Source organism: Ambystoma mexicanum, chromosome 1p (assembly GCF_040938575.1).
Source record: "Ambystoma mexicanum isolate Mex_15411 chromosome 1p, UKY_AmexF1_1, whole genome shotgun sequence".
NCBI classification, from domain to species: domain Eukaryota; kingdom Metazoa; phylum Chordata; class Amphibia; order Caudata; family Ambystomatidae; genus Ambystoma; species Ambystoma mexicanum.
The window spans coordinates 1,381,471,857-1,381,493,001 of record NC_090921.1 but is presented as its reverse complement, the minus strand read 5'-3'; the positions used below and the strand labels follow the sequence as shown (position 1 = coordinate 1,381,493,001).

The 21,145-nt window shown below is 45.9% G+C and overlaps 1 protein-coding gene across 7 annotated transcripts in view; it reads left to right on the top strand.

Annotated features, from left to right (window-relative positions):
- The window catches only part of PHKB (phosphorylase kinase regulatory subunit beta), a 2,092,963-nt gene that overhangs the window by 343,450 nt on the left and 1,728,368 nt on the right, over window positions 1-21,145 (top strand). For 5 of the 7 annotated variants that reach the window (XM_069607056.1, XM_069607055.1, XM_069607054.1 and 2 more), the window contains one exon: window positions 17,289-17,378. The exons of the other annotated variants lie outside the window; for them this stretch is intronic. In XM_069607056.1, coding sequence (XP_069463157.1) covers window positions 17,289-17,378 — 90 coding nt within the window. The remainder of the gene's footprint in view (window positions 1-17,288; window positions 17,379-21,145) is intronic. 7 annotated transcript variants of the gene reach the window in all.

Below are 21,145 nucleotides of genomic sequence, written 5' to 3'. Positions count from 1 at the left end.
TCAACTAAATGTACTGCACAGAACTTACCTGACCCCATGCCGAATAGCTAAATTCAACAAGCAGGCACAACCAACCTGCACCTGGTGCATGGGGGAAAAAGCTGACTTGATCCATATGCTGTGGGAATGCCCTAAAACAAGGTCTCTGTGGGACAAAGTAAAACAACAGTGCAAACAAGCAGGATTGAACAAATACAAATGGACACCTGAGGAGTGCCTCCTGGGAACTTACCCTAGACTAACCAAGTTCAAACATGCAGTAAGACTCATGGACATATCGTGTGTTCTGGCCAAAAGAACCATCGCAATGGCTTGGAAGAAACCTGCAGGACCGCAGTACAAGCTATGGCGCAATGAGACGGAGCGATGAGTGCTAGCGGAGACCAAGCATGGGAGGAATGCATGGCCAGGTGTACAGATGACTCCAGCATGGCGCTTGAGGCATGGAAGGAACTCACTAGACACATGTTTCATCCCTCTGATGATAAGCCCCCCTGAACCAAAGGACTCAAGCTAAGCTCACACACAATTTAGCCAAGCCCAATTAAAGTGGAGAAACTGTGGAGGATGCAAGCCCCTCAGGAACCCCCCCCCCCCCCGATGATGTTGGATAGCCCCCCCCCAACCCTCTGGGACAAGAGACATTGTAAAACGTGAACTAAATAAGGAGACAGTTACTGTTGTTTGTTATAATGTTAATGTTAAGTTTATAAATGCATTGTTATTGCCATATGTGAAAGGCATACTAGAACATCATGCATCTGACAATAATGAAAATGCCAATAAACAAATTTAAAAATAAAATTCAGTCTCCCGCCGCTGCGCTTCATAGCTCGCTCTATTGCACTTGCTGGATGGTTTTTTGCTGTGATTCTGGCACGCTACTGCTGCTCAACCCAATTATAAAATACTTTCTTCCGTTCTATTGTGGGTGAGTACAGACGCCAGTGGGGTCCAGGTGGGTTTTTGATGCAGGTCTCGTAAGATGTCTTCTGTATTGGAAATGTGCTGTTCCACTTCCCCTGTGCGTGCGGACAGCTTCTGTAGGTCGTGACGGAGGAGGTAAACATCCATGCTTATCCCATCCATTTTCTGTTCCATGGAGGAACAAGAATCCGTTATCGCAGCCATTACATCTCTCAGAGACAGCAAGTGTTCGGCCTCATTGGTCGTAGCCAACTGGCACTGCGAGTCGTGTGTGTGCATCGTGGGCGTTGTGTATTGGTCAATTTTGTTTTGCATTGATGGTTTCCTTGTTTTATCTTTGCCCATGTCTGTTGCCAGCTGCCCACTCCCAAAGGACAAGGTTGGACGGACACCACACAGGTGGGCACTGTTCCTTGACGGTTCTTGCTGCGGAACTCTTAGTGCTCAGTTTGTTTGACTCTATGCTGGCGTTTACTGTCTCTGGGATTATCGGGTCATGGGAAGGCTTCTGAGTACTCCACTGGGCGGCGTGGCTCTCCTATTTCAGCAGGTACGAGTAGCGATTGGTTTTGGTACGCACAGCTCGGTGCCTGTCACCCCTGTACCATCGGTTAGGCGGCAGTTGAATATTACCCTAATTGTGCTTAGAGTTCTGTTTCGTCCCGGTTCTGCTGGCTTGCACAACGTTGCAGTGTCTCCTCCACCGGGTTCCTTCCCACCCTGTGTTTAGGCCTGTGGTGTTTGGATGGGTAGGGGTGCTAGCAGCTACAATTGGATCAAGTAGTGGAGTGTTCCTCCGTTGTTGTTTGCCCCAGAGCGGCGAGCCCAGGTCGTAGCACCATGGGTGGCAGTACGGCGACTGGCAGGAGCAGCGATGCAAGGTGGGATGGGGGGGTCCAACAGAGTGGTGTGGTGGGATCAGGCTGGCCAGTTAGCTTCTGGGCTTTTTGTATGTCCCCGGCGTGTCATTATCAACTGTGGTTGGGGATGGTGGTGTGTATCCAGTGCAGGACAACCCTTCAAACCCGGCCCTCCTCCGCTCTGGGGTTCTCTCGTGGACTTGCAGGGGGGACAAACAGGGGCTTGATATCCTTGATCTCAATGATGGTACCTTGCTTACAGGAGTTTCCTATTTCAGTCTTCCGCCGCTGCGCTTCGTAGCTCGCTCTATTGCACTTGCTGGATGGTTTTTTGCTGTGATTCTGGCACGCTACTGCTGCTCAACCCAATTATAAAATACTTTCTTCTGTTCTAGTGTGGGTGAGTACAGGCACCAGTGGGGTCCAGGTGGGCTGCAAAGGACACCGCCTCAGTAGGCGGTGTACCTGGGGTTCAAGGGCCACACAGTCAGCGGGGGAGGTCAGCGGTGCTGCGCTTGTGTGCAGCTTTTGTTCTTTTACGCTTATGCAAATGTCCCACAGCACCAGTATGTTGTTAGGTCCGTTGTACTGTGCAATACCCCAAGTTCTGCACTGTAGGTGGTAGTACCGCCAGTGAGGCCAGTTTTGTACAAGTATTAGGTGTTATGCTGGCAATGCGTGTTTTTAAGCATGCTGTAGGGCCTGGGCTTGTGGCTCCTCTGTGCCCTTAGTTGCTCTGAGCAAGCTTATCAGGCAGTGACTTTCCCCAGCGTATGCGGCGAGATAGCACCAGCACCAGAGTAAGTGGACTCGCTGAAGGGACATGGGGGCTCAGGTTTACGAGCGGAGAGCCACTCGCCTCCTGCGGGGGGTGGGTGCCGTGCCCCGTGGGTGCCCTGCAGCGGCGTGTCACTGCGCACCCAGGGCACTGCCGCCACTCACCGTCGTCGTGGGTCCTTCCCGCTGGGTGTTTCCCAGCGCCGCCCGATCCACTGCAGCTTCAATTCTCCCCGCCGGTCACACAGCCTCACTCGGATGGTATCCGGCGGCGTATCCCAGTGTGTAGCCCAGTGCGCACCGCAGGAGCGTACAGTCTGGGGGACCCACAGTACACAACACACACAGTTCTGCTTGGGGAGCGCTGCGGCTGGGTCCTGGAGTATCCACGGGTCGTGATGGCGCTCTCGCAGCGACCTCCAGCACAGTGATGTTGGCTCCGTGTTTCGTCGGCCTCAGTGCGTGGCCATCTTGCTCCCGGGGTTGGCGTTAATGATTTGGTCCGAACTCCATCTGGGGACTCCGATTTTGCCCAATCTTCCTCACGCTGTTGCTGGAGGGAGTGTTCTACCAGTGGGGATCTTTGGTGCACTCAGGATTTCAAAATGCAGGCTGTACATGCAGGATATAATCAGCGGCCACAAGAGCAGAGGGAGCTCACGTCCGCATCGCTGTGCTGTTAGCCACGCCCCCAAGATTGCACTATTCTTAAGTAAGTGTCCCTTTGTAACGATCACCCCCCTATACTTAGGTTATCATATATTTTTTAAAACTGCTTTTCATCCATACACTTGGTTTCCTATGACAACATAATTTGTTGATACAATGCTTGTTTGCCATAAGACCATTCAAAACTAGTTACAGGTCAACGTAATTGAAATAGAGCTTCTGGTGCTAGATCTCACACTAACCCCATTGGATCAGCTCTCCCCCACCAACTACCCAAATTAATTTTTCCTACGTTTCCATTCAGTGCCATAAGATTATAGTTGCCATACTAGATCCCCTTACATTGCTTCTATCTGGTCTGCAATGGAATCTGTACTCCCAGACCTCTTTTTGTTGCATCATGCCCTTCCACCCCCTGATGCCAAACGCAGATGCTGTAAGCCCTGTAGTCAATAGAGATGCTTGACGGTGCTAAATTCTTAGTTATTTTGTCCATGGACTTCCCTTATTCTAATACCAACAGCGGGGGTTCATTCTGAGGAAAGCAAGAGCATGCCTCTGCCTTTCACAGATCTCTCCACTGGTTACAGGTAGCTTTAGGAATTATAAAACGGGTTTGGTTTGGAAGGTTACTTGCGCCTAGCCTATTACATTTGCTTCTCAAAATAAAATCAAAGCGATCATCTATTCATTGATTTTCATTAAATATCAGAGGTATTCTTTTTAGGTAAAGAGGTGGCAACATACTCCATTTGGAGGCACATGCATTTGTTTTGCCCTTACCCTGGCTTTTTCAAGGCACAGTTGTGAGTGGGTGTGTAAGGCTGCGTGTTCTGTCATATCAGTATATTTCCGTACATGTTTTGTATGATGTATACATTTCACACATATATAAATACAATCACATAGTTTTTAAACATGGATGATTCATGATAATACAGTTTGTTTTGTAAATCACAGCAATTGAGTGTTCAGTGGACAAGCTTAATGGCTCTGTAGTGAGATAAGAAAGAAAGGAAGGGTAGATATCTAATCAAAGAATCAGTAACAAGTTTTATACTGATCGATCTCACCTATGCATTTTGGCTTACAGACTATTCAAATTTCTGGGGTTGCGTTCCTTAATCCTCATGTAGTTCATTATATTCATCTGCTCGCTGTGACATTCATTGTATCCCAATGAATTCAAGTGTCTGACTCTGAATTCTATGGAAGTGAAAGGGAAAAATGTGTTGATTGGATAAAGGATTATATGGAAATGCATATAATTACTTAATGCACATATTGGTTGGTTCTGTGGTGCTCCCAGTTTTACCTTATTAAATTTCCAGGTCAGGATTTTTCAAATTGTTAAGCTCTGACTACAAATCTTCCTTTGTATGGTTAATCTATATGTGGGAAAGAGCCATATCACTAAAACGTATATGGTTAAATTAAGTTGGGTCAAGCATCTAAGTCCTGCACACACTATCAGTCTCTTACCTTAGGATGGTAAGTAGCCTTCTTTCTGGTTCATTTCTTTCAACTTATCCAATTGTAAGCGAACAGTGTCTGAAAAATATCAGACTCGAAATTATGAAATGTTATCCATTTGGATCCCCAATATAATCTATGTCAAGCCTCCCATAATTATTTTGTTCTGAAATTACCTGTAAGAGCAAGCGCTTCCACTTCTGGTGCTAGATTCTTTCAGGATGGTGGCATTCCGTGTGTGTCACGCTCGCCGCCATCCTGAAAGTGAGTAATTAATGGCTGAGATCGTGGCTCCGCCCTCCGCAAGCGTGATGACGTCATCCATGCTGGCCGGGATTATCAGTCCTGCACAATTGCAACCACATTTTTGTGATTTACAAATGCAATTGCAGTTGGGCTAATAAGCTTCTTGCTGGTCATGAACACAATTATCATTAAGACATTATTTTAGGAAGAGAATAGTGTCAATTTGTAATAATTAGTTCAGTATGTATATGGTGGCTTACTGTTCTTAATTTGAAATTGAAGGTGGCATAGTCCATTATGCCCATGGTTAGATCATTTGAGCTTAACGTGTGTGCATTATCATGGGGCTATACATTTGAATCGTATCACCATAAAGTTGTTAGTTGGTCACGTTTTATCCAGTTCCCATGCTACCATTTCTTAATGGTCATGCCGTCAGTTTTCAGTTTGCAAATTCCAATAGTTATACATAATAAGTCACGGTTCATGCGATTGCATGATTGGGAGTGGATTAGTCCATCTTCTTTATATGTTGTTACTTTGCAACAGCTTTATTGGACATTCTGTTTTCTCTTGTGCTAAAGTAGTTGGATGGTCAGAGTGAGCCAATATTTTTTAAGTTTGCATAAATATCATAAAGCGTTAATTCCTCCCTCAATAGCCTGAAGTTTCTTTTTAGGAATCTACTAAGAACTCATGGAATACTTTGAATAGTGTGGTGTGTTTTTCAGACTGATTACTTAATTGTTGAAAGCCAAGGCCCTCTGTGTTCATTTTTGGGGATACTAGTCCAGTTGTTAGCCAAGAATTGCTTGCACCCAATAATGTTGTCATTAAACAAGATTCCTATAGTTTGTTAGGCATATCAGACAGTACCAGTATGCTTGCCGACTGAACATTCATGTCTTGGCTTTTGCAGAAAATAATGCTCTCATTATCAGTGTTGAGGCCCTTTGTGATTGATCTTAAGTTACATATTCATGTTGGTGGTTGTTGGTGCAAAGCTTTCTCTTGGTCACCCAATCTTGCATCCAGACTTATATGTTTTGCTCTGAAGAATTTGATGTCCTCCTTTCTGTCTTTGGAGTGCCCCTTCAGCCAATGTTCTGCTAGGGCAAATTTGCATCCTGGTGTTGTCAAGCTCCCAAGGTGTTCCTTGATTCTTGTTCTCATTTTACGCATTGTGCTGCCCACATATATTTTATTACATACACATATAATCACGTAAATCACAACCGTTGTTTTGCAATTTATGAATTCCTGTATCTTAATTGTTCGGCCATTGACAGTTTTATATGTCTACATATTGTTTAGCGCATGTGTGCACATGCTGCATTTGTAAATTTCCTTGATTGGGTTCCCTGTTAAGATTTTAGTTTGGTGTTTTTGTTTAGTTGTGTCCATGAATCTGGGGCTGAATTTAGTCCTTAAATGTTGGCACTTTAGTGTTGATCATGTCTGGTCTTAAAGAAATATTTCCTAAATCAGGGTCCAGTTGTCGCAGATGCCAGTTTTTTTGAAGATCTTTTGTACTGTTTGGTTGTCCCTAGAGTATTGGGTGATCAATCTCCCTATAGCTTTTCCTCAGTCCCGTCCTTGTTTCGTGGTTTAAGGTATTCCAACCGTTGCTTATTGTTGACTTTGGATCTTGCTTTCTTGATGAATTCTCTAGGGTAGCCTTGTGCAAGGAATCTGTCCTCAGTGAGTTTACATTCTGTCTCGTATGTGGTGTCCTTGCTTAGGAATTAAGTTTCCCCTCCCCCATCTGGACCATGAAGCTTTGCGGGAAAAAAGTTATTTTTCTACTCGTAATAATATATATCTCCTTCTCCTGCAAAACACTTGCACTAAGGAAACCTTGCATCCCACTCATTAATTTGGAACACACAAGGAAACACTAGTTTCTGTTTACACTTTGTAAAATTCAATGACAATTTGCATCAGAATAGAAAATCGTCTGCATTGATTCTGGAAAAGGTTTAAACATTTTAGTCTTGAACCTTTCGGTTCATCTCCAGTTTTTCTTGCAATGTTAAGTGGTGTCACGACGGCTAACCGTAACGAGTGTTGCAAGTCCGCTTTGTGCACTACCATGAGTAAAGCCCGTTTTGCCTCGCCTACTGTACAGAAGGGATGTGTTAAGCGCAAGAGCAGCAATCTATTTAATTGCAATTTGAAACGCGAAAGGAATTGTGAAGAGCTGAATTAATATAGATTTCAAATACGTGCCTCGCAGTATTATGTTAATGTTGAAACAAGCTGGATACTTTTTGCAATATTAATTGAGAACAAAATTGCCTGTTTGTACATGAAAAGGCAATCTGTTGTATTCATAATCCAGTTTTCGAGCTGCAAGATGGAGTACAAAACCGAACATATGAAATGGGATTTAATTTCTTTATGTATGTACTAACATGAGCCTTGTCATTTTGAATTGTGAAAGCTTCCTGCTGTAGGATCCTAAGGTCCATGTGAATTACTAGGGATAATTATACAGCTAAATCAGTTGTCCAATTAAAATCCCATTGCTGGTGTTATGCTGTGAAATAGAAGCACATTATATTGGTTAGCTGCACTACTTATAATTGTCATACACTGTATTATTAGCTGTGCTCTGCATAAAACATCGGGCTGTTGCGTTGCTGAACAAAATTGCTCTTCTGTTCTACTGCGAAACCGGTGCCCCAGCAGCAATCATCCTGAATCAAGTGTCAAGTCTATCTATAACGCCCCCTCTCCTACAGCTTTCTTGACTCTCCCTCCCCTGGCTCCCACGCCAGTCTTACATCACTGGGTAGCAAGCTGTCGAGGGTATCTTGCATAAGGACCCCTTCAATTTAGGTACAATACTAATATCCATGAAAACTAAAGAATACCAGCTATATTTCTTTTAATGTGTTCTGTCCAGGTTTCCTGCGGGGAACATTATACGATAGACCTGGGGTCTTCAACCCTTGGCCCTCCAGATGTTTTGGACTACAAATCCCCTCATCCCTAGCCATAATAATCAATAGTGAAGGATCATGGGAATTGTAGTTTAAAACATCTGGAGAGCTATGCTATAGAGAGATGCATTACATTTTTAGGTTGAAATGCCACATCAAGTGCAGTAGCTGTTCCCTGAGCATAGAGCAGTTTCCGAGCCTCGTTAGATCAGGACTCTTTGACGTGCCTCAGAGTTTTAGGATCGCCTTTCCTCTTAGGCTGCATTATCCATGGGCATTGGTTTATCTGAACACACGTGATTTTGGGGTCAGAACTAGCGAATGTTTTATGTTTCATGGAAGGTCGGCTATAATCCAAATTTTTTCACATATGATGCAATACATATGTGCCAAAGGGCTGAAAACATGCAAAGGGGCAGATTGGAGGTAGGCTAAAGAGGTTCTCAATGTCGCTGGTGCCAATGCTGCTTTTAGCTCTAATATTGGAATTTTACACCAGCTGGCCTCAGGGAATCAACTTGACCCTTTCTTTTAGTCATAATGTCCAGTACATGAAGTCTAGCTCTGTGCTTCATCCTCGAAAGGACATTTTCTGTAAACATTAGCAGTGGCTAAGAAAATGGAAACAATAATTCCATTGGGGATAATTTTGGAAGGAATCACCTGGCAACTATTTAGTCTGAACATTACTTTCAAAATCATTTTGACTGGTATAAACGGCAATGAGTACAATCTTGTGTCTGTGTGGAAGTTAGGGAGATCATTGGATGTAAGCATGGATTTTGTGCTATTTACAAAATAAGGAATGCAGAGAAACGAATCTTGACTCACTTTTAGAATGTTCCGTATAATGGCTGATTTGTGGACAATCTTATGTGTTCTATTACTCCGCAACCAACCAGAGCATTGCATGAATGTTGTTCGAGGCTTTCAGGCTGCTGTTCACAGAACACTGAACAGAAAGCTGCAGGGACTCAGCCAATCACTCGAAGGACGATTGTCAATGCAGACAGATTAAAACCCACAAGAAGCAATAGATCACACAGAATGTGTTGAAACGTAGTACGAGGAAGAGATATCATACGATAAGGAGAGAGTATTGTTTTCTGATTGCATTGTACTGGTTATGTGAAGTTAGCACAATGGCAGTTATAAACTTTGTCAGTTGTTCGCTAGGCCTACAGTGCGACCAGTAAGGTGGACGGGCGAAGGGTTTGCCATATTGGTCCTCAAGGTATCAATGATGGCCCTATTGCAAGGGAGGGATTTCATCTTGCTCTTTTTTCCTCGACACAACAAGCATTTCCACTGAGGGAAAAAGAACGATGTGTGCAAATGTTGCTCTTAAGTACTGTAAGGTATGTTAGATGCAGCACGATGACCGAACGCCACTTGCATGGAGTATAACTTGGTAGCTGAAATATTCGACTTGAAGTCAATCAAAAAATGAATCTCCACTACAATAATAAAAAAAATCTCTAGAGTGGTCCAACAGCTCTTTCTAGAGAAATAGAAAGTCTTAGAGTAACATGGGCTAACCCTCAGTAAATATAGTGTTGCATATCAGTGAAGGTTTTGGCTACAATGCTATACATGGAAAAAATGCAGTTGAACCTTGTGATATGTTTAAGAAAAATGTGTGTTGTGTGAAAATCTAAATGCCTCCCACCTTTATGGTATTTGAGTATTTGCATTTTTTTTTTTTTTTACAAGTCTTGATGGTAGAGAAGACTCAGCAGCCACCGGATACCAAATAAGTTTCTTAGTTACAGGTTTCAGATCAAGTCACAATATAGGTACATAGTTGGTGGAGGCTGATCCTGAGGGAGGGAGGGAGCCGGTGCGTGTGCGCCCCAGACGCAAATGGAACTTTAAGGTGACCCTGGCTCTGACATTCCATGGATGACACCATACCAGCAGGGCAAGGGAGAAGTCAGCCACAACAATATTCTGTATCTTTGCAGCATAGTTTAGCATTATTGACAATGTTTTGAACTCCAAATAAATATTGAATGTACATGGATTAAATCTAAGCCCAGTTTTGGGAATGAAGAGCATTTGATCGCAGCACTGCGCTCTCTCGTGCAGAGGCTGATTCATGAACATTATTTGTGTGCTGCTAAAAGTGCTAGTATGGCACCGTTGCAGACATGCAGAAGGTTCACGTAGTTTACATTCCCAGCACATATATAGCAGACATACTAATTCCACTGATTTGTTGAATCTGCTGTAACAATGTTTGCTTTCTTTAATAGGCATCTCTTACTCTTGCGACTTCTCTGATAGTCCGTAATCTAGAGCCACCATGGTTCGCATTATTAGTTTACATAGAAGATTGCTCTCAGACCCCTATCCTCATTGGGCACATACAATCCCACATCTACACATCTCCAGTGTGAATTCATATTTTATTATTGTTTGGTAATAATAAACACTGGAAAGTGATTATACATTGTTGAGCATATTTTATGAGAAACTAGTGCAAATGTTTAGTATAGATGCACATTTTTAATGTATTTGTAGTCTACTGATTACATATTTTAAGTGTCTTTTGGGCAGATTCCACAGGTGGTCCCTCACAGGTGTGCAATGAGAACAGACTGTTTTTCAGTTGTGCCGGAAAGATAAGTTACTGACGAGTCTTCTGGGAGGTGGTTCCAGTGGCAGGGATCGATTTTAGAAAATCGTCTGTACCCCTGTGTCCTGCACACAGATTTCAGGCTAAGCTAGTGGTGTGCCTATGCACAGCGCAGATCTATGTTCGTTTGGTTTCATGAGCTCTTGTCTTCTAGGTAAAATGAGGTGGAGCCTTCCAGCCTTTTGCTTGTATGACAGGCAAAGGATTATGAAGGAGATCCTGGCCTACACGGGAATCCAAAATATGCTTTCGAGCTGGTTGGTGATCCATCAGCTTTTCTATTAGCTAAAAATGTGCCTACTTGCAGTGTTTTTGACTTTTTGTGACCTTCTGATTTGTTCCGAAGGAAGATCACAAAAAAGGGCTTAGCATTAGTCCAGCCTTGAGTTTACAAGTACTCCTACCAACATCTGGTTGTTTTATGTTGCTGTGTATAGTAGAATATTTGTTTTGGTGTGTCATTGCAGGAATGCAGATTTGGCCCCTAAGCCTGCCTGTTGATTCATGCTGCAGTGTGCATTCCAGATGAAGGTTATGTTGCTCACCTTAGATTTTCATGGATTTACTCCAAAGATAGTGGGAGGGGAGGGAAGGGAGGACATTTCTTTGACTAGGTCAGGAAGTCCATGGACTAGGTGTTCAGTGTTAGCACTGTTGCGCTTGAGGTTGTTTTTCCCTGTCTGCTTCTCTATGGGTTTGAGTCTTTGTAAAACCATGCTGATTGGGGACTCTGACTCCTTTCTTTCTCCTGGTCTCGGCACCTGGCCCACCACTGTTTGCTAGCGGTTGCGCCACCACGTAAGATGGTTTGCTTCCTGTACCTGATTGGAGCCTCTTGCTTGGTGAGCACACCTGCCTCGTAGCCTCCTCCTAGTGGGACCTGCTTCAGCTACGCCACAGCTAGCTCCGCCTCTCCAGGATGTGTCCACAGAGGCTTGCCTCTGCGTATTGTGGATTCTTCTCCCTCTGTTGGAGTTTCACACTCCATAGGCGGTCTCTTTCCATTCACAGTTCTTACTGTGTTTAAATACCTAATCACAATCTGAAAAGTTGTGTCCTCCTTCCTTGACTGCAGCGTTCAGTGGAAACTCAGCATTAACTGAAGCCAACACGGTGGAAGCATTAACCAGTGACCAGGAGCTACGACTGGGGAACAAGGAAGAATGCACAGTGTTCCACAATTCTAACTTTCAAATGAGATGCTCAGATATGATTTTGTTCATTATTTATGACCATTTATGCTTCAAATGTTATTTAGATACCTCCTGATGTTTATTTATAGATTTTCCCAAACGTAGAGAGGTACATTCACGTAGGTGTGTTTGTTCGACATCTGTTGGCATGGGGAACCAAAAGTAGCCCCTGGTAGATGCCAGTAATTAGCTAACCAGGCTCTTATAGACAACACGCAGGAGCTAAAATAACTCCCAGCTCCCCTCGATTTCGTCGGGGGGGGGGGATAGCTTTGAGCAGCCCACCAGGGCACAGTGTTGCATTATAATGCTGAGCTTAATGTGCGGGGCTGCATGAGCTGAGGGATCAGTATGACCTGTAAGGCATGGCAGCCAGCCCTGGGTCATATGTGGCAGACGCGGCACAGCACTGTGCACCCCCCTGCCCAGGAAGTGAGGACCTGGGTGGTGACGCAAGGCCTGCCAAAGCTTGGGTCCTGGGCCATATCAGTATTGCTGCGTGTGTGATGGGAAAGTCTCAAGCCCTGGGTCATGTGCATAAGGATGCCTGGGCAGAAGTGGTTGCCTGAGATGGGAATCAGCCTGCGCCATGGCCAGACAGAGTGGGCTTAACTGTAGAATTTAGTGTTATCTTAGTGGTCCCGTCTGGGTGAAGGTCAGCAACAAGGAGTGGACCGCAGAGCTTACTAACTGCCCTGGGTCCAGATTGGGCAAGCTGGGCTATCAAATTCATGGGCCACGTCATTGTACTAGCCTGGCCGAGGAGCACGGCAGGTGATGTGACCCTGATGCATGTCTGCTCCCCTTCTGTAACAGAGAAGAGCAGTGAGGCAGCTGGAACACTACACAGTAGCGTGGCTGAGATAGAGGTAGATCCCACCCCTGCATCAGTGCTGTGAGGGTGTAGAAGAAGACTGACAAGAAGGGATCATGTTTGGGCTACAAACCTTTATTATGAAATAATAAACCTGTCTCTCCCTACTTCTAAAGGGGCTTGCCCTGCCTCAACCTAGTAAAGTTAAGTGAACTGCCAGAATGCCCATCCAAAAAAATATATTCTCTGTCTATAACCAAAGTAAAGTTCCTTCACCAGGAGAATGACTCCCTTCTCCTGGTGTCTTGTTCAGTCTTTCATGATATTAGTTCCTTTCAGTGTCCCTTCCAAACAGGGCCAGTGGAATGGCTCCCTTCCCCTGGTTTCTTAATTACATTTCTCCACAGCGGTTCTTATGCACTTTTACAGAAAGTGTGTATCAATCCTTTTAACTCTGTCCATGAAGTTGAACATTTCACATCCTTATTTGGCATCCCTTTCACGTCTGGATGATAAATATATTTTCCAAGGTTCTCTATATCTTTCTTGTAAACCCTTCCTAAGTCTACTTCAACAGTGGTTGGGCACTGTGACGAGGGAGATGCAGGGTTTGGAATTGAGGGGAGCTGGGAGCAATCTAGCTCATGCTTGTAGGCTAGAAGATCCTGGTTAACTGTGACCTAACAGGTGCCAGCAGCTACGTTTTGCTCTCTAGGCCAACTGATGCCAAGCAAACACATTTAGCTCTGTGCATTTAGGACAATCTTTAAATAAACATCAGGACACAGATATACAATATTTAAAGCATACAGTTAATAAATAATGGACAGAATTATATATTTACATCTTATTTGGAAGTTAGAGTTGTGGAACACCATATACTAGCTCCTGTTCCCTGGTGGTTGCTCTTGGGCACTAGCTAATGCTGGACACCCAGGAGCTGCTTTTACCTCCTGCTTATCCAATCCTAATTTCGATCCCTGCAGATAGATGCCTGCCAAGGTTCTCTGCTCGAGCAGTGGTATGGGTTTGGCGACTGCAACAGTGGAGATGGATCCCGATGCACTCTGTGTGAGTTGGGCCTCTTCTCCGACCCGACCCGGTCTTCCCACCGTTCCCATTATATATGGTGCCTTCGGGACACAGCTCCAGTTCTTCCTGGGGTCGCGTGGGCCTTTCCTCTTCCTTCTCCTTCCCTGCGTGGCTCCGCGACAGACTTGTGGTCTCTGCGTACTTTTCTGGAGCCGGCGGTCCACCTTCCAGTGGTCATGCCCACCACCAAGTGAGTCGGCTCCCTACTGGCTCTCAGGACACTCCGACAACATCCTACCCTTCTTCTTTCGCTCCCAGAGAGGCGTAATTGCTCCAGCTGCAGCATTCCACCATTGAACTTCCCTGGCTTTGTTTGTGTTCTCCTGGATTCCGCGATCAGATCTCCTTTGTCCATTCTCATTTTCCAGTTTATACTGTTGACGCCGCCCTCGCGTAACATCAACACCTTCTGTGAACGTTTCTTTGGCACTCTTATACATCCAGTGAGCTACCTCGTTACAGTACTTGGTTGACTTTGCGTATGGTCACTCCATATGCTTCTTGTGCTCTTCTCCATCTCAGTGGGACTTATACTTGTCACAGTCATGGGTCTACAATAGCACAAAGTTCTACAATCAATGGTAGATGAAGATGATGACCATGAGGGTAGGGGTATATGTGCTGTGGTGGTGGTATGGAGGCTTTACCCCAGGTAGACGTCCTTATCCCCAGGAGGGGGGTCCCTCCCTATGAGGTCCTTCTGCTTTTTATCACCCCTAGGGGGACTATTGGTTAGCATCCTCACCTCTTTAGCCTCTTAGGAAAGGGAGAAATGACGAGCTATGGTGAACCGTCACAGTGCCCACTCACAGTGAAGTGGTTGTCGCCGGGATAGTGCGGCTGGTGATGGTATTGGTGGTGCCCGACTCATACAAGGGGTGTGTAAAACTGTACTTGCCCAGGTTTGTGACAGTGGTTGCATCCATCAAATAGCATGGGGAGAGCACAGAGAATACAAGTGTTAATCATGGGAGCCAGTGTGAAAAGGAAAAAGAAGGTCTGTTGAGTGAGGAGGGAGAATTACTCGAGCCGGGGCTCTCCTGGGGGCTGTGCGGAACCAAAGTGAATGGAAAGGCGTGTGCCTGATGAAACCAACTCGAAACCACGGGTTGGGAATAAATTAAGAACAATATAAAGTGCACGCCGCTAAGTAAGAAATAACATATATTGAATACTGAGTCAAATGAATGCAAAGTGAGAGCCATATGAAATACAGAACTCTGCAAGTATATGGAAGTGTGAAAGAATCTGAAAGCAAAGTGGTGGGGAAACCAAACCAAAGTGAAGAGAACTATACACAGAAGTACAGTGTGGCAATGCCAAAGACTGGCAAAGGAGAGGTGACACATTGTGGCAAAGCCAGAAGTAGACGCCAAGTGAATGTTGTTAGGAAAGATTCCCCTTTATGTGAAGTTTTCCATCCAGTTGTGTACACCCCAACGTTTTGCTTTGTTATTCCTTTTTTCCATGTTCCGGTGGTGACATGTTCCTGTTTACTTTATTCGGCAATTTGTTCTTGGTAATGTATACCCTATGTGTTGTTTTTATTCCTGTTTTTATTTTCAGATATTTTTCTTGCTATTCTGTATATTTTGCCCTGTAATCTATTTCCTTGTTCATGTTTTGGGTTTGCAATATGGATTGTGTTTAACACTATGCATTTGCATGTTTTGCTATCACTTATTTTGAGCAGAGCGTTGCCTTGAAAAAGACCTTGGAGGTCGAAACACGTGTTGTCATACAACACTGGCAAACAAATCTGACTCCTGAATATGGACATAATTAAACATTGAAATACAATTTTGAGATTTCTATGAGTAGCATCCTTGAGGACTTGTTTCATTGGCAACATTGAACTGTATTATTTAAGGTTTTGAACTCTTGTGGTGCTAGCAGCGCATCCACTTGGTGGAACAATTACTGTTTCTACTCTCATATGTTCATATTCTTTTCCATTTGAGTATTGGGCCTTTGCCCGCCTTTCATTCACCACTTCACATGCTTGGCCGGTTCCCCCAGCTCCCCTGCTCAGGTTCTCCCAGTCTTCCAAATTACTTTCAGTTGGCGTGCATTGAATGACTCAAAGCGCACCAGTGCCCAAATCTCCCTGTGTGGGCTCACCGGCTTCTCCTGGCTGATTCAGCTTTCTATGTGGTCTGCGCATCGCTCAGCGCTAAGCTTTGTCTTCTGGCTAGGGTTGCGTAGGCTCCCCAGTCCTTGCACTGCCGCGGCTCTCCCAGTAGAGCATCTCTTGTTCCTTAATTCCGTGCAGTGTACCTCCGCTCTCGGAGCCTTCTCTTCCTTCTCTTGCTACACTGCCACAATCTCGCCTTCTCGTCATCCCTCTGGTTTCCCAACCAGCCTTGGGTATGGTGTATCTCCATCTTCTCGGCTTGTCTGGTGTTTTAAAGTTCCGGGCATTGGTCAGCTGTTTGAAACAACCAGCCTGCACTGTGTGGTTCCAGGCAGGCTTGATCTTCATTACTCAGGCCCTCTTACTCGTCCAAGTAGGCCCTTAGGAAGTATGGGTTTGTCTATGGTTTTTAACAGAAAGTTCCAGATTACAATATGCCATACACAGCTGGAAATGTAATGACTGTTGACTATTATCCCTCACAAGGGGGTGTGACAGGTCTTCCAGTGAGCCATCCCCATCCCACATCCCACCAAGGTTGGTCTCCCCCACCATGTGGTTCTCCTGCAGAAAGCCACCCCCAGGGCTGGAGTCAGGAAGTGTCTGCACTTCCCTGGCCACATGGGCTAAGACCTTCCCTGGGAAGTTAGTGACGACTTCACTATAACAGTCACAGTAGTTACACAGCTGTACATCCAACAGGGAGGAATGGCGAAGAAGGGATCTAGTTGAGGTTCTACAACGTATACGAGTATTTAGTGCAGTGTGTTATAGCGGGTAAAATAACCAGTAAAGGGCGGTGTAATGGATACTTCTGAGATGACAAGCCAGAAAGCTAAATGTATTCCCCAGAGAGGCTATTTTCTAGCCCAAGATGTAGGGTTGATTGTGGAGAGAGGCAAAGAAATGGAGCGGCACAGGAGAAATTTGAGTATGGCTATATAGCGATACAGAATATTTCCATGTGGCTGAATTGGTTTAAGTAAATAGAGTTCCCCTGTTTACACTAAACAGTATCTGTGTCTTTGATGTGTTATTTGGGAATACCCCAATTCCATTGGTAGTATTCAGTCTGTGTAATGCAGGTTGCTTAACACCTTCTTCCTTTTTAGCTAGTCTGCCGAGCAGGCTGATAGTAATAGAGGTCCCACTCCCTCCTGGTGGGCAAGGATCTGCACCAGCAGGTCAGGGCAATTAGACCTCTGGTTCATTTGCAATTAGTAATCTGTTAAGGTGGACCTGAGCCAAAAGAGAGATCTCACACAATCATTTTTCAGATTTGTCTAAAAGCCAGAGAGGACATGGCCAGGTGGAAATAAATATTTTTCCCAATATTTATGTATTGTGCAGTCAAAGAAGTGAGCAGTTGTGTTTGAATGGTAACCTGTAACAAAAGACTGACAACATTGTTTATGCTGTTTCTTAAGTAAACCTTTATGTATAAAGTATTTGTAGACATCTCAGATCTGTACCACTTTTTTTGTACATGGTTTTATGATTTTTTTCTTTTTCTCTTTTAGGCTCAGTTTATGAACCTCTCAAAAGTATAGATTTTCCTAGGCCCGATGGGGAAAATCTTTGGGAAAAATTGGATCGATATTACAGAATCGGTAAGCTAATTAGGGAAAATGCTGTATTATTTAGTAAAACCATTTTATAGTATAATGTGTAACATCTGGTAAAATGATGAAGAGAAGAAGGAATAGCAGTTTGGTCAGATCGTTTTCCTGTGCATGATCATGATTTAGAAAATATAATTTAAAGGAGCAAAAATTCCACTGAGGTGATTTGGGTATAGGTTTTATAAGTATTGTTTCAATGGATCTCTTGAATTTTATTTTTGAAGACACTACTACTAACTAGCCTGTAGGCTTCTACAGTCACATAGCCAAGCCCAATGATTAAGTTCAACCGTTAACCTTCAGCAAATCACATACACATTTGTCTATTACCTGTGGTGTTCTGGCGATTGTGCTGTTCACTATCAAAGGTTGGTTTTCATAAATATCAAAAGCTACGGTTGTTGTTTCTTTTTCCATATTTAAGTAATAATGCTGCGTTTCGATCGCATTTCTGGGCTTTCAATGGGGCCTGTGGGGTGTTTCCATCTAGTAATGTCCTGCAGAGGTGGGGGTTTTACTACTATTAGAACATTCCACCCAATGAGGGACAAGGAAAGACAAATGAGAAACTTTGGATTGTTGATATAGAAATTTGTAGCACTATTGCCCTATGCCACTGAAACATGGTACTAATGGAATATATCTTATTCTTGACTGACCACATTTTAAAAGCCTCCAAAGACCAGATGGTCCATTTAAAAAAAACGTTCATAGGGTCCTGGTATGATGAAAGGTGCCATTTAAAGCTTGGGAATCTCAGTAAACCTTTGTGCAAATTCAGAACCTCTTACATTAGAAGAATATAAATCTAAATTCTATCTATGAGAGAAAGAATGCTTCGAGGGGATTGGGTCCTCCAAAGTATTCCATATCTATGACAGTAATCACCACAGCTGTGCTGCTTCTGAAAATCTTTCAGCCGTCCTCGAGGGCCTCCGTCGAGCCGTCGTCACTGGATGTTATAAGTAGGACGCACAACGCCCGTAGCCTCCGCGAATGTGTTCGCTTCGGAGATCTCGGCGCGCCTCGATTCTACTGAATCCTGTTCTTTCGGTTCTTCGAACCTGTTTCTTCATTGCTATCGAATATGATATCTTCGGCTTCTTCCACCCCACGGTCTGGGTTTAAGAAGTGTCCGATGTGCGTGTCTAAGATGTCCCTGACGGACACGCACGACGCTTGCCTCTGGTGCCTCGGGGGGACCATGATACGGACGACTGTGTCGACTGCCAATCGCTCACTTCGAAGGCCTTGCGGGAGCGTAAGAAGAAGCTGTCGGTCGAGAAGGTGGCCAAGCCCCGGAAGTCGCGTTCCACTGGTCTTTTGACGGACGATTCAAGGGGCGACTCTCTGCATCGTCGTCGTGAGTCTGGGGGTTCTCAGTCTGGGAGTCGGTCCCGCCATTCCTCTGCCTCTTCGAGGCACTCCAGGAAGCGCCGTCACAGGTCGCCTTCCCCGTCCTCTTCCGAGGACTCTGCCCGTCGGCGGGTAGCTTGTCCCAACAAGCATTCCACTCAGGAGGAATGGGATTCGTTCCGAAAGGAGATGTTGGCGATTTTTCAATCGCATGGCTCCGGTCCGGCCGCGCCGTCTGAGGACGCCGGTCGATGCCGCGCTAGAGACACCGCTAGTCCACCTTCGGGCTCGACCACCGGGCGCCTTCGAGGTCCCGGTCGGACAAGGATGGTCGCTCTAGGCATGCCCGTTCCAGGTCCCGGTCCTCGACGCCATCGAGACCGCGAGACTCTGTGAAGTCTTTGAAGAAGACATCGACGCCGGCGGCGCCAAGGTTGTCGAGAAACACGCTCGGGGCTCCGCCCTCGAGGCCTGTGTCGACGCCCATTCCGTCGACGCCCTCGACGCCTTTCAAGGCAGCCTTGTCGGAGGTACCCCGTGGTACGGTGACACCCCCAAGAAAGGCGATGGCTAAGGCTAAACATGTCTTTGTGCCTTTTTCTGTACCTTCTTTCCAGCCTCTAGATTATATTTCTGAGGTGGATGATGACATTGTTTCTGGTCACAGTCAACTTGAAGACCTGCGTCAGTCGCTGCACGACACCAGTGGTCTAGACACCTCTCCGGAGGTGGAGTTTGGTAGGCCGGAGCATGGCACCCATGCCGAATCTTCATATCGGCGCCTCATGTCGAGGGTCACTGAATGCCTGGGTTGGTCTGCCCCCCCTGGGGATTTCCAGCAGGATGACCTGACTGATATCTTGGACCAAGGTCCTCCAACTGACCCGGTGCTGCCATTCCATATGGCCTTGCAGAGAAGGGTAGCTGCGGCTTGGACTTCTCCGGAGAGTCTCCCGGCAGTGAGCAAGTCCTTGCCGAAGAAATATCGCCCAGCCAGTGGCGACCCCTGCTACTTGACAACGCACCCTACGCCAGAGAGTTTGGTGGTGCAGGCGGCTACGGCCCACCCAAAGCAGGCGTCGTACCCTACCATCCCTCCTGATAGGGACGACAAACGTTTTGACGGCTGGGCGAAGAAGGTATTTTCTTCTGGGGGTATGGCGCTTCAGGCTGCCAACTCTGTTTGTGCCTTGTCTCGTTTCACGCACACTCTGTGGAACTGTATGTCCTTAGCGGCTGATCATATTCCCGAAGGGGAGGAACGGAATGATTTCCTTGCTATCGTGCAGGATGGCAAGGACGCCATGTGTGAATCCGTTCAGTCAGGTCTGGACATGGTTGATTGCGCCAGCCGGTCCATGGCTGCGAGCACCGTAATGCGCAAGTTTGCGTGGTTGCGGAAGTCGGGTTTTGCTCCGGATGTGCAAGCCTGGCTCCTCAACATGCCCTTTGATGGTGAACATCTTTTTGGCAGCAAGGCTGACGAGAGTCTTGAGAGGTTGCAGACCTCGAACCTGCAGCAAAGTCGTTGGGCGCTGCAGTCCGCAGACCTCTGCCTTTTCGTCCTAGGGGACAGCAATGGAGGGGAGGTTCCTTTCATTATTACTCATCCTTTGGTAAATCGAGAGGAGCTGCAAGTCAAATGGGCAACCGTAGGAGTCCCAGCGGTGGAAAACAAGGTACTCGAGGTGCCAAGGCCGCACATGCAGTTGCTTCTTTGCCCTCAGGCAAAGCAGCAGCTGCTTCAGCTCAGTCATGAGGCCCATGCTTCTCCGGTTGGGGGAAGGCTGGCACAGCATCTGGTAGAATGGCGTGCCATTACTTCAGATGTGTGGGTTCTGGAGATCATAGCCCACGTCTACTCTCTTCCTTTCCGGCAGAGGCCTCACGACAATCCACCAGGGAACCTCTCTTTGAAGAGTCCGGATCCGCTCCTTGCGCAGGAAATTCAATCCCTGCTGGAGAAAGGCGCCATAGAACTGGTGCCTGTAGCGGAGAGGAACAAGGGATGGTATTCCCCTTATTTTTTGATTTCGAAGAAAGACGGAGGATTGAGACCCATCATGGACTTGCGTGGTTTGAACAAGCTCCTCAGGAAGGTCAAGTTCAAGATGGCTACTCTTTCTCAAGTCCTCCAGGCACTTCATCTTCAGGACTGGTTGGTGTCTCTCGACCTCAAGGATGCTTATTTTCATGTGCCGATCCATCCAAAGCACAAGAAGTACCTGAGGTTCGCGGTTGGCGACTCGCACTTTCAGTTTTGGGTCCTGCCGTTCGGATTGACCTCCGCCCCGAGGGTTATCACCAAGCTCATGGTGGTGGTGGCAGCGCATCTCAGGAAAGGGGGGATTTACGTCTACCCCTACCTGGACGATTGGTTGATCAGGGCGCGCTCTCCC